Source organism: Artemia franciscana, chromosome 1 (assembly GCF_032884065.1).
Source record: "Artemia franciscana chromosome 1, ASM3288406v1, whole genome shotgun sequence".
In the NCBI taxonomy this organism is placed as follows: domain Eukaryota; kingdom Metazoa; phylum Arthropoda; class Branchiopoda; order Anostraca; family Artemiidae; genus Artemia; species Artemia franciscana.
In genome coordinates, this window is record NC_088863.1 from 32,558,463 (window position 1) to 32,573,004 (window position 14,542).

A 14,542-nucleotide genomic window follows, 5' to 3' on the forward strand; every position below is an offset into this window, starting at 1 on the left:
ATCTTTACAGATGGTGACTCTGTAAGAAGAAAAAAAAGATTTATAGTGATTTATCTGAACTGTGTACGAAATGTTAAGGTATCCAATGCAGCTTGCTGAAAAAAAGCTAAAAGAAGCATAATTGGTGTTTCCAGCAATCTTGAAAATCAGTTGAAATGAGATCTTACTTTAGGTTTCTTATCAGTTTACCATTTTTCTTAGCAATATATTAAAGCACAGATTTAACTGACACTGCTCTGCTCACTCAAAAACATTCATTCTACTGAAAAGACTAATGTGTCTTATCTATTTCAAGTCTGACAGCGGAAAAATGATTTTACATTTATTATAGTGTTTTATTTGTTATTAGCCTAATTTAACAGAATTATTTACTTAACTGAAGTAAAAAATTCGTTTGTAATTATTGTTGCCATTGTCTACAGTTATACTAACAATATAATACTGCTCTTTGGTAACGATTAAATTAAAAAAGCTATTTTTTTCAACTGACTATATGACATTAAAATATTAAAACTTAAAACGAACATAAATTATTCCGTATATGAAGGTGGCTGCCCCTCCCTTGACCCTCTCTTTACTAAAGTGCTTATGTAATTTAAAACTAATTTCCATTCGATTTCAACAGTCTTTGTGATTGTTTTGTCTCTATTAAGGAATTGTGGCAACAACAAAACTATTATGCAAAAGCGGGGATCCAGGAAGAGGCAGCCACCACCTTTAAAATACGGTGAATCAAATTATTATCTTAAAATTTTTATTGAACGTCATTACGGAAATAAGAGCGTAGAAGGGGGGCTAGCTGAACTCCAAAATATGGTGACTTATGAAGGGAACTGGAACTTTTGACTTCCGTTTAAATGAGCCCTGTCTTGATGTTTTACGAACATTGATTCTATAGGGTTACCCCTGAAAAAAAAAATAAACAGGCTGGGTTCTCAGGCTCTTATCTCTTAATGGGTAATATTAAAGTTAATGAGTTTTATATATTTGGAATCAGCATAAAAAGCAAATTCTATTCATGTATCAACTACTTCCAAAGTTCAGTTTTTAGACTTACGGTTACTATCGATTGATTCGCTCCTTACTTACAGTTCTTTACCATGAACTGTTTGAAAAGCCCAATCAGTGGTGAAGGGTGCCTCAATACATTTACTTATATCGAAATATTTTACACAGTTTCATCTTATAAAACTTATGATCATAAAAATTCGAAGTAAGGTATATTCGATTCGAAGTAGGGTATATTCGGTTACGTTATAAAAGTTCAACTGTGTTTTATTACGGGATGACACAAACTGGAGGCCAAAGAATCACCCTTTTGACGCGTTCTTGGCCCGAGCCACTCCATCAGCTTCGCAGCTTTGAACGGTCTTGGAAAGAACTAATAATAGTAAACTGAATATTTAATATATAATAATATTGACTGTTAAAAGCTCATCAGTTCAAGATTTTTTATTATTCTCGCACGCAACAGCCGTAATTAAAATGCGGTTAAAAAACTTACTTTACACTAAACGTAAAATTATTTTTGGCAACACACAAATAAATGAAATAATTGTCAAATCCAACCCGAAACTCAAAATGAACAGAAATTAAAAAAAAAATCATTGCAAACAAACTTATAACAGGTGCCCATATAAATGAATAATTAAATCTTAATACGAAAAAAAAACTTAAAATGGTTATGCAAATCAAGCTTAAAACGAACAAAAATCACTACAAACAAGAGTTGATTTCGAGAGTTGGACCAGAATTGATTTTATTAGTTCTTCTCAAGACTGTTCAAGACACATAGTTTTCAGTAAAGCATCAATGATGCAGTTTTTTTTAGACTTTCAAAGTTGGACTCACTAAAAATAAAAGTCTGAGTACTGCCTCCTTCCCTAGCTCTATAAGTCTGAAACCTACGGGGTCGTTGGTGCTTTACTGAAAACGAATTATATCACAAAATGTTTAACATTGAAAATAAAAACAAAATTTAAAATTTTGTTATTTCTTTCCAAGACTTTTAAGACAAATATAGTTTTTCTTACAAACAAAAGTTTGGCTACTGGCCTTTTCCCTAACTGTAAAGACTTAAAGCCTACTGTATCATTGGCGTTTCACTGAAAGCGAGTTATGAATTATAAATGTTTATTTTTCCAGTTATTATGGCATTGAAAATGAAAATAAGACTTACAGTGAAATAAAGTTTTGAACTGATGAGCTTTCAACAATTAATAACGCTATATATCAAATATTCAGTTTTGTTTTATTAGTTGTTTCCAAAACTGTTCAAGACACATATAGTTTTTAGTTAAACACCGATGACACAGTGGGTTTTAAACTTTTACAGTAATGGAAGGTGGCAGTAGCGAAACTCTTGTTTGTAGTGGTTTTATGTTCATTTTAAGCTTTATTTGCATATTCAATTTAAGTTTTATTTGCTGTAGGATTTATTTATTCATTTACAGTAGCATCTTTTCTGTCGTTTGTTTGCTATGATTGTATATTTAATTTCTATTCGATTTGGGTTTCATTTATTCTTAATAGTAACTGAATTTTAAGTTTTTTTTTTAAACTTAAGTCATGAATTTCAAGTCATTTTAAGTTTGAATTATTGTAGGTTTTTATTTCTGCTGGCCTAAAGATTATTATGGCCCTTACTTTTCTTTGAAAAACTTCGTTTCTGGATAGTTTTTTTTAACTAATCCCTTAATTAATAACAATGATAGATAAGGTCACATAAACAAAATGAACTAGACCTACGTTGCCTGAGCAACGTGAAGTGTCGCGACAACCTTTGTCCGGCTTCGCCGAATAAAGTGTTGCGAGAGCAAAGCTTTGGTTTTGTTTCTTTGCTATCGGTTAAACGCTGAAGTTGTCAGCCTATCGAAGCTTTTAAAACGTTATGTTCAAAGAAGAACACGATTAGTAATCACATGATCAAAGGCTATTCCTCAGCGTTGAAAAAACAACAATAACAAAAGAATATCGAAAGAAGGGACTAAATTGACTTTGCAGCAAGTTGAACTTTATCCTTTTCAATCGTAGACATCGTGACGGATCAAGACTTGGAACAATATCTTATATAATCTAGTTGTTATAATAAAGCTATCCGTAACTTTTGAGGATCAAAATCCCATTGATGACACTCTATTAATTATTACGAAACTGCCTTGTTGTTTTACGTTGTCGTTTGTACTCGGTGAATAAACACTTAATTCTAGGTTACAGTGTGTATGGGTAGGCTCAACCAACTAGCAAAAGTTACAAGTCCCTCTTCACTAAAGATGATTGTAGCCTAACAAATGATTATTACTTACAAGCTCCCTACATGTCTTACCACTGGAACCAACTCGGTCTTGTCATCAAATACACTGGAAACAAATAATAGGTAGACCAAATAGCAGAATTTGCAAACCCCTCACTGCCGAAGGTGATTATGAGGTAACAGTTGACTTTTCCTTATAAATCCCCTACATGTCTCACAATTGGTATCGGCTTATTTTTAGTTTCAGTTTGTAACCTACTACTGAAGTTGTCTACCCCTTGAAACTTTCAAACTAGTATATCTCATGAAGGAAGTCTTGTATCAAAAAATGGACGAAATATACTTTGATAAGCTCATCAAGAGCTATCGATTGCCGTCGAAAAAAAAAAAAAAAAATCAATCTGTCTTAGTTCAAAAGTTGATTTTTTTTTTGCCGGTGGCCAACTTTCTAACGTCACCACTTCGAAAGGAGCAAAGGATAAGCTCTGTGGGGCCGGGTAACTGCCACATATATTTAAAACTTATAGATTGTAGTCCATCTTCAATTTGAAAATGGTGCCTGCCTGCTTGCCTGCTTGAACGGAGCTTTCCACTCGAAAGCAGAAACATGGTTTTTTGAAACGAAAGCTTGGCTTCACAACTTCAGATACTCCTCTCTCACATAGGCTACATAACTCCATTTCACTTCGCACACCATAGGTTCTGACTCGTGGACAAGCAAAAACCATCCTTTTTGGCCCCAGGCATGAGTTCTGCGGAGCTTTCCAAAATGTACTGCCATATTCATCAATTCGGCCTAAGGTCCAAACTTTCCGTAAAAACCGCACAGGTTAGACCTTTACCAGTTTCCAGGAATAAGCCGACATCGGTGGCATAGAAAAAAAAAAAAAACAGAAAAAACCGGGACAAAACCAAAGTGTTGCTCTTGCAACACAATTATAATTTGGAGCAAAAGTAGGCCTGTTTTTTTTTTCTCCAGTAGGCTACTATCCTCAACCACTAACTTTTATGCAGAAAAAGGGTAGTTTTTGTCTCTTATTAACTTTAAACTTACGGGGCAAGAACTAGGCCCAATGGTATACGCGAATCATGATTTTCATAGGCCGCTCTGCTCGTGCCTTTGAAGGAAAGTGGTCGTACCCACACATGGCATATTGGGTAAGTATTGTTGGCCAAGAAGACAGAGGAGACGAAACTTTTTAGGCCTACTCTGCTTCTGAGCCTCATCTACATCCTCTATGAAAAATATTTGATCCGCTTTAAGTGTAGTAGACACAAAAGTACCAACGAAACGTCTTCCTTTAATCGTTTGCAAATAATTTATTCCTTTTTACGTTTGGGAAAACCGATCTTTTAAGAAGTAGATTTATTTTATTTAATTCTGAGGCTCTTTAGGCACGATTAAATTTCGAAATTTTTATTTCGCTTTAATTCGGTGTTGCGCATTGCTTTGTTTTTACTAGTCTTTTTGGAGACTACACAATCTCCTGAGAATTTAAGAACCTTTTATCTTCAAACAGGAGACTCAGTTTCTATAAAGCAGGTGTAAGGTGAACAATTATGATCCAGTGTAGCCAAGCTAGAGCAAATAATGGAGATTGACATTCTTCAAGAATTATATGACCCGGACGAGGAATTTGACACCAGCCATCTTAAAGCAATTGACGATTTTATAAAACAAAAAGAAACCGAATGTCTTCAAAACTATACAGAGCCCGAAGCTGGTAAGTAAAGATTGAGGAAATAGATCAAGGGGTTTGTTGTATTTTTCTTTTGAGTGTTCTGAAAGTACCTTCAAGGCACTTAGCCAATAACTTTTAGCAAAGAGTAGACACGTACAAATTGTGCTGATATACAGATCGATCGGATATAGGGCACGTACGGGTCGTTCGAATAGATGTATAGTACATATTATAGGGTAGGTATTATACGAAAATTTAAGACAACAAATATATACCCTTCATCGAGGACATTTTATGCCACATTTTACTGTACTATCTTAAAATTTGTTTGAACATATTTCTAAAAAATTGGAAGTATTTGAGCCTGTTATGTTGGATTTTCAGGTGTAAACAAAATCATCAACATAATAATTATTCACCACATTTCCAGCTTTATTTGCAGTGGTCGAAAAAGCTTGTGAATATTCAGTTTACTCTTTTGTTTTAAAAAATGGGTTTCGTGTTTACTTGAACTGAGAGACAACCATTTGCCATGGACTGCCGCTCCATAGCTTTTGCGTTAAAGTGCTTCGTCTTATGGCTATTCTGTAAGTACTATTTCCCTATTTCTCCAAAAAAATAGTACTATTCATCCACAAAATCTGCTGAATTTACTGCAAATTGTTCCGTTGTAGTAGGTGATTTTACTTGAATGATTTTACTTTGAATGTATAAATACGACAAAAAAAAAGTCCAGAAGTTAAAACGAATAATCAGTTCAAAATTTTTAGGGAACAGAATTTTACAGGAATGTAAATGTGGCTACCACCCTTAACAACATTTTGAAAGGCCAAAGTCACTTGTTCCTTACTGAAAAAAAAATATTTGTTTTGAACAGTAGCCTATGTTTCTCATTTTGGAATTTAACAAAAAAAACTGAAAGAAAAGTGGGACAACCACCTTCTTGGCCTCTTTAAAGACTAAGATGTAATTTTCGCTTTGCCAAAAAAAAAAAAATTATGTTTCGGCAAGTGTGTATTTTAACAGTAAAAAAATAGAACAACAATGCTATTAAAGGCTTACAACCAGGAGCACCAAAAATACAAGCGGGACACCGTCCTCTAAACACTCCAAAAGCCAGTGTCATTTACTCTTGACAACCAAGAATATTTATTTCCCAAACTCTTTTTTTCTAATACAGAACATGAACTTCAAGAAAGAAAAAATTCCAATACTAGCAAAAGACAGAGTAATAAATTTTACAATAATTACCTTTTGACTTTCAGTTTAACTTTAGCTTTTTAAAGAGACCCCTTTTTCTCAAAATTTTTCCCTTTATTTTTTTTTTCTAATTAAAACGCACTGGAAAATTGACTTTTAAACAAACATGGGTAATTATTGAAGTTTTCTGCGAGGTTTCACACAGTCTCCACCACCTAATATATATCTTGGACGTGTACCATGCGTGTAACAGTTCCGCTACTCGTGGCACACTTACACCGGACAATTTTCCGTGACCATTGTCCCGTCATACTACGTTTACTATTACCAGCATATCGGTCTCATTTGGATTTTTACAACAGGGAATTTACCTGTTGTTGGAAACCCGGCTTATCTAGCAGAATTGCATAATATCATTTCGTTATTACACTACAACCTTGGGAGTTCTGTAAAATCGCCATTATTATACAGGTTTGCAACTGCCATGGATAAATTCAAGAAAACATGGATTTTTCCAGTAGAGGCGTGGATTATACGAATCCAATAGATTTTTATGGTTTTTAAGATCCTTTTCTTTGATTTTTGAGGGAAAACTTAAAATTCTTGGAAGATAAACTTGGATTTTGTCATATAATAAAACATTTTTAAGAGAAAAAAATTGATTTTTTTTTTATTCAGAATTGCAAAATTCATTATGTAAATTCCAAAAAGATGCCTGAGAAATAATTTTACTATATGAAAAGACATTTAATTGAGTAAAGAACAAAAAACTGGTAATTGCAAAAATATTTGCATATATTTTAATAAGGGATTACAACAATTTAAAATTCTTAAGAAAGAAAACCAAGAGTTTGAAGTTTAGTAGAAATCGTTGTTAGAAACACATCATTACCAATTTTCTTTTCCTATAAGTATAAGCAATGCCTTTAAAAACATTGAAGTATAACAATTTTAAGAGAAAAAAATTGAAGATTTTTTTAAGTTCATTTCAGAATCGTGAAATTTATAATGTAAATTTCAAAAAGATTTATGGTGCCTGAGAAATAATTTTACTGTTTTAATTAAAACAAGAAAAATATCTAGAAATTTTAAATTAGTTTGTATTCATATTTTCATTTGAAGAAAGATCTCGGTGGGGACTCCCCATGCCACATAAAAATCCCCCAGATAATTCCAAATTCGCCGAAAGTTTTCCCTAATACAATTCCCCCAAAGCATCTCAATATGTAGAAGAGGGTCATCAACAGGACCCCCTTCTAATGGGAAATTCTCTCCGTAGGAAACTCATCCCCAGAAAATCCCCCCCCCTAAAAAGTGTCGGTATACTCTTTTCTTGCTCATGAAAAATACATCGGCAGGTAGTGATTCACTCAATCTTCTGGTGTTAAAAAAAACGTTTCCTTATGTTGCTGATGTTCTTACTTCCCTCATTAATTTGTGGTTAAAATGGGGAACGTTTCGTGATTGCTTGAAAATTGCTAAGATTACCCCTTTTTTTTAAAGGCGGTAATAAGAATGATCTTGAAAATTATCGGCCTATCTCAGTCTTACCGGTTATTTCTCGTGTGCTAGAAAAGCGTGTGCTAGAGTTTATGATCATTTGGAACTGCATTAGTTGTTAAATCCAATTCAATTTGGCTTCAGGAAGGGGGTTACCACAGAGATGGCATTATCATATATAACTTGACAATCTTGACCAAAAGCTTAAAAGAACTGGTCTGTTTCTTGATTTGATTAAGGCATTTGACACTGTTGACCACCAATTACTACAGAGCAAGTATGTTAACAATAACGGATTTTCTTCATGTAAAATTTGGCATCCTCTAGGGCTCTGTGTTAGGTCCTCCTCTTTTTTGTTTATTTTTATAAATGATCTGCCAAATGCTGTTGCAACTACTTCTAGAATTAGGAGTTTAGTTGACCCTGCACATTCTGGGTCCAGGATCACTACACCCTTATTTGCTGATGATGCCACATTGAAGTGTGTTGCTTCAACTGAACAAAAACTTACCTCAACAATTAATGCAGCAATGACTATGACATGTCTTTGGTTGAAGATAAACCAGCTAGACCTAAATATAAATAAGTCCAGTTTTGTTATCTTTTCACGGTCCTCAAATTATTATTCTTGGATTACAGAAATAGCTTCACCAAAGGGAATTGTTAAGAGGTCAAGTTCCGTTAAGTACCTTGGGATTATTATTGACGAAAATTTATCATTCAAGTACCATGTAAAAGCCATAAGTAGAATACTATCGCGGAATTTAGGGATTATCTGTAAATTAAAACACTTTTTTCTTCAAATGTTTTACGTTTATTATATTTTTCTCTGATACATCCGTATATTTTGTATTTTTCGTTAGTATGGCTTGGGATATTCCCCTCAATACTTTGCCCAATCTGCAGAATAATGCCATTACATCATTTTGTGGAATAGGGAACCGGGATTCAGTCAGGTCTAAGTACAGTATGATTAATATAATGCCTGCAGCCGGATTGCACGATTTTTATACACTGGTTTTTATGTATAAGTACTATTATGGGTGCGTTTCAGAATGTTTTAAAGGAATTCTTTGGGAAAGATCTAATGTTCATGGTCACAGAATTCGAACAAGTGGAGACATTGAGGTTCATCGCCTAGTTTCAAGTAGGACTACTTTTTCAGTTATTTACAGAGGGGTTAAGCTGTGGAATAAGCTTGTTCCAAGTACCAAAGAATTTCCCATTAATCAATTCAAAACAGAGCTGCGTGTTGGGTTGCTTGGTAGGTATACCTTTGAAATAGATTGAGATTGATGGAATTAATATTGGTAATAATTGTTTATTGTTTTTTTTTTGCTTCGGGATCATGATATTATGTTGTTTTATTGTGTGTGAATTATTTATGAAAGTTTTTTTTCTTGGTACACGGTTTCATCCTTCTGTTTATTATAGATTAACTTATTGTTTTTTTTTGTTTTTTTGTTCTTTGTTTTTATTATTTTTTTCTCTTCTATTTTTTGTTCTTTTTTGTTAGTAGCATGCCCTTGCAAGCGACGCTTTTGGTGTGCTACCGATTGATTTGGTCTCTGTTATTTCTTTTGGATAATAAATTAATACTACCACTACTGCTACTGCTATAACAAATACCATATGTAAACAATTGGCAAATTTAATAGCGGCCCTTCCTCGGGTGGTTCTAGGGTAATATTTAATCTCCAAAAACATCGTTCTTTTACCTTTCAACTATTCTGAAAAAAATGATTGTTTCGAAATTTTGATGAAACGACTAAAAGGGAACGGAGGGGGGCTAAAAGGGCACGGAGGGGGGCTAGTTGCCCTCCAATTTTTTGGGTCAAAAAAATATGTTATTAGAACTTTTAATTTCCGTCCAAATGACCCCTCTCGTCACATTCCAGGGTCATTGATTTGATATGGTCACCCCTAGAAAAAATCAAAAAGTCAACAAGCATCCGTGATCTTTCTTCTGGTAAAAAATATAAAATTCCACAGTTTTGCAGATAGGAGCTTGGAACCTTTACAGTAGTGTCTTCTGGTACGCTGGCAGTGATGGTGTGACTTACATTAGATTCTCTGACTTTTCGAGGGCGGTTCCCCCTATTTCGAAAAGTATTTATAAAAAATATTTGCATGATGGCGATGTGGAAAATTGTCCCTATCACTGAATTCAACTTTTCAACTGTATTAGTTTATGAAGTTGAATTTTTTATTTTTGTGAACAGTGCGGAGAAAAATAGCCCTCTTAAAATTTCGATACTAAATTCTCTCAACAATAGTAGTCTATGTTTTTTGTTACTTAGTAAAAATTTGCATTTTTTTAAGCCATCGATCCTGCCTTTCCAGAGGAGAGATTTTTTTTGAAGGAGTTGTATTTAAATGATTTTGTGTTGTTTTCCCTATACTAATAGCCAGAAATATTTTTTAACATTTCCTTGTAACTATAACCTAGTAGCAATATTAATCAAAACATTTATATGATTTGTTTATTACTATGAAAAACAAAGAAATTTCGGTTTATAATAATTTCTGTCCAGCTTAAATTTGACTTGTGCATTCTGTTCAATTTCTATATGTTTTAGGATACACCTATTCATCTATAGTAGTATCTTTGCGTTTTATGTGAATGTTAGTTTTTTTTTATTTTTTTGTTCTGTGTTTCATTTACTCTTTGATACTAATTTCTGATTGTTCTAAGTACGCATAATTATATGACATTATTTCTGCTCGTCTCAAATTTCTGCACATCTCTTCGTTTTTCTTTTAGAATTTTTTTTTGAAAAAAAAATTACACAATAAGTCAAACTTCAAGCAAACAGAAATTACTATGAAGGAATAAATAAGGCCTTAAGATATCACACATTGTTTTGAAATTGATGCTTGTGCCTTCCTAAAGGCACAAGTGTCGTTTATTGTTGTCTGAAAAGTAAACAAACACTTACAAAATTACCAATTAACCTTATATAGGTTTTCTTTTATAAGTATCAATTTTTAATAATTTTGACTGGAACAGAATTAAAGGAAGAATGGTACTGAAGGACATTGTCATTTTAAAATTGCAACACTAAATTCATTTATCAACTGGTATTACTTTATGTTTTCCGTTGTTTTGCTGTTTTTTTTTTTTTTTTTTTTTTTTTTTTTTGCTTTTTGAGAAGCCATCAATCCTGCTTTTCCTTTTTGTTTATTTTTTTTGTCTGGAAACCTCAATGTCAAAAGTTATATGTTTCCAACAATTTTAGGAAAACAAATAAAGGAGGAACTCCTTGATTTAGGTCATCTGCTGTTGATGTGGGAGGAAGTCGTAAAGAAATATTTAAGGGAAATGGAAATATAAAAGAAAAATCATTTTCTAGGCACAACATATTGTCCCAGAGCATTCGACTCACTGACTTGTTGGAACGAAACTCTGGCAGGACAAATTTCTTATGCAAGATGCCCTACGATCATTCCTGGATTTGATCCCAGAAGTAAGTTTTTCATTTAAGCAAGATGATAGACTTTTTCACTGAGAGGTGTTAAGAAATCTTTACTAAGAAGTGTTTCGAAAATATTATAGAAAATTAGTATAGAAAATATTACAAAATCAACCCGTGGTTTTCTTACTCACTAAAACTTTTGTAACCTTATAATTCTTTTAACTCGCGGTGAAGCCTTTTATCTCCCATAAAATGGAATTTAGGGAATAGCGTTCATACGGTTTCATTCCTTTTCTTAAATTGAAATTGTTTGTCTGCGTCAGGAGACGTAATTAAGAACATGTGTACTCGAAATGGGTTGTTTCTTTAAGTTATTGTACTATTATTTTCAAACTTCTTGCCATTTACTACCGCGTATATGCCAATTTAGGCCTTTTCTTGTTTTGTTTTAATGACGGGGTTACATATAGTTTTTCTTTAGATGTATGTCGGCCCTCTCCCCTTTTCAAAATTCAAGGTCAACTTGCCCTTCTTTAAGCACCCATCGAAAGTCACAGTTCAATCCCCCCAAGCCATTTTCCTGATATTTCAATATTTTAAGACTCAAGTTCACTAAGTTTCCTTTTATTTAGTTGCCCTCCCCAAGCTTCTGCCCCCATGTTAGTGTTGAGGTTTTCTGAGTTGAGTAACATTTTTTGAAACTTGCTTGGGTAATATAAGCCAGGCACGTTTTATAACGCGAACCGAATTTTATTGAATCAAAAGGCGACAAGTTTGCTACCCTTTTTTCTTATGACACGCGCTTGGGTAAAATAAACCATCAAATTTATATCTCCAATGATTGAATTACTATGGCACTTTTTTAGTTGGCCTCAGGTGACTTGGTGCTCCGGTGAGTCTTTAGTAGTATTAGTAATTGTAGGTTTTGTTTTAGGCTCAGTGCTGTGGTGAATCGTCCGTAGTTGTACTAGTAGCAGTAGGTTTGGTGTCTTTGGGGTTAGTGCTGAGGTTCTTTTGGGTTAGTAACCATTTTTCACACGCACTTGGGTAAAGTAAACTGGACGTATTTTATTATACGAATCGAATTTTAATGAACCAAAACGCGACAAGTGTGTTACGCCTTTGTTCTTACGTCACGCGCTTAGGTAAAGTAAACTGAAGAGCTTGTTCCTCCAGTGAAGCAATTACTAAGGCATTTTTTAGTTGGCCTGAGGCAGCTAAGTGCTGTGGTGAGTTTTTAGTAATTGTACTAATAGCAGTAAATTTTGGGTTTTGCGTCTTTGAGGTTAGTGCTGAGGCTCTTTGTGGTAAATAACCATTTTGACACACACTTGGTTAAAGTCAACCAGATGCATTGTATAATAAGAGCCGAATTTTGATGAATGAACAAGCGACAAGTCTGATGCCTATTTTTTATCTTATGACACACGCTTGGGTAAAGTAAACCGGCGAACTTAAATCTCCAGTGGGTCAATTAGTATGGTATTTTTTTAGTTGACCTTAGATGGTTTGGTGCTATGGTGAGACGTTAGTGGTTCTACCAGTAATAGTAGGTTTTAGGTATTTGAGACTAGTGTTGAGGTTCGTTGGGGTGAGTAACCATTTTTGACACGCACTCCGGTAAAGTAAATTGGACCTATTTTATAATACGATCCGAAATTTAATGAACCAAAAAGTGACAAGTCTGCTGCCCCTTTTTCCTTATGACACGTGCTTGAGTAAATTTAACCGGCGAATTTATATCTCCAGTGAATCAAATGTTATGGCAATTTTTTAGTTATCCTCGGGCGACTTAGTGTGACGGTGAGTTGTTAGCAATAGTGCTAGCAGTAGGCTTAAGATCTTTAAGGTGAGTGTTGAGGTTCTTTGAAGTGAGTAACTGTTTTTGACACGTCCTTGGGAAACATAAACCTGACGCATTTCATGATACGAAGTAAGTTATAACGAATCAAAATGTGATAAGTTTGCTACCACTTTTTCATGAAGATATATATATATATATATATATATATATATATATATATATATATATATATATATATATATATATATATATATATATATATATATATATATATATATATATATATATATATATATATATATATATTTATATATGTGTATATATATATATATATATATATATATATATATATATATATATATATATATATATATATATATATATATATATATAAATAGAGAGAGAGAGAGAGAGGGAGAGGGAGAGATAGAGAGAGGGAGGGAGAGAGAGAGAGAGAGACATACAAACACACATATTCAGAAACACAAAGAGAAAGAAGCAGACATCAGCTCAGGCACAAGTTTAAATTGTGTCCCGATTCTTTAAAAATGACTCCTGAAACATAAGGTTTGTTTAATTAGAACAATACGTAACTATTTTTAAGTACCGAAAAACTTTAGCGTGAAGAGCAAGGTGTCAAGGAGGGGGCATCTTCTCATATATGTAATAATGTCTGTTTGTTTTAAGTTTTAACGTTGCTCCTTACTTTCAGTTAAAAAAACTTTTATTTTATTTGATAATATAAAAGACGGCTATGCTTATTTTCAGTTGTTTGATCAGCTATGAGATCTTATGGTTCGTTGTTTTTCTCATTTCAAACTATTAAACTTACTACTATTAAACAAAGAATAATCTGTTTCATTACTTATTACTCGATCAAAAATTTCTTCAAAATTCAAAAACGATTTTTTAACTGTTCTAACCTATTCTGAGCTATCGGCAAGGCATTGCACCCCGGGGACAAAGAGTGGGAACTCAGAACTTACCTAAATCTTTCGGAGGAGTGCGGTCGTATCTTGAAGCGAAGTGAAGAGCCGTGAGAAAAGTGCACACCCGAATGAATTTCTTCCAAACTGCAATAGTAAACTAACGCAAACAAACATGAATAACTACAAAACACAGGAAAAAAGGAAAATGAGACATTTTTGGAAAACGCATCAATCACTTAGGCAAGCGGAAACAATTTATTGATCAATGACATTCTTGCCCGCTTTTGCTATTATAACCACAAAAAACTGAACTCTAAAATCTTTGAGAATCCGAATCAGGATCATCGGTTGTGCCGTTATTCTCACTGTAAACGGATCAAAGCACTCGTCTGAAAATTTTGACCAATCAGAACTTCGCGACTTTCTTACATCCAACCACAGTCTTATTCCTCGTTGGACCACCCGCGTTTCTGCAAACTTTTCAGCTGCCGATTTCGAAGTTTTCAACTTGTACCCGAGTGCTAGTAATTCTTTTCTTCTTTTACCGAGCTTAGCTGGTAAGTCCAGTGTTTACACACTGAAACCCGTCTTTTTCAGCTTTCCACACTCCTTCATTATGGCTGAGCGGTCATTGTCACCAAGGCTAACAAAAAACGGCTCAACAATTTTTTGTTTTAGTGTATTACGTCGCAGATTCGGAACGGCTGAAGATTCAGAGGGAGTGTTTTTTTTTAGAAAGGCAATGCATGGTACCCATA

The 14,542-nt window shown here is 33.8% G+C and overlaps 1 protein-coding gene across 4 annotated transcripts in view; it reads left to right on the top strand.

Annotated features, from left to right (window-relative positions):
- The first annotated feature begins 4,759 nt into the window (after positions 1 to 4,759).
- Positions 4,760 to 14,542, top strand: part of LOC136028807 (calcitonin gene-related peptide type 1 receptor-like) — a 199,055-nt gene continuing 189,272 nt past the window's right edge. For 2 of the 4 annotated variants that reach the window (XM_065706721.1, XM_065706728.1), the window contains exons 1-2: positions 4,761 to 4,977; positions 10,989 to 11,102. In XM_065706721.1, coding sequence (XP_065562793.1) covers positions 4,845 to 4,977; positions 10,989 to 11,102 — 247 coding nt within the window. In that variant the 5' untranslated portion in view covers positions 4,761 to 4,844. Of the gene's footprint in view, positions 4,978 to 10,988; positions 11,103 to 14,542 lie in introns of all 4 variants that reach the window. The other 2 variants (XM_065706716.1, XM_065706738.1) reach the window with 2 other exon arrangements.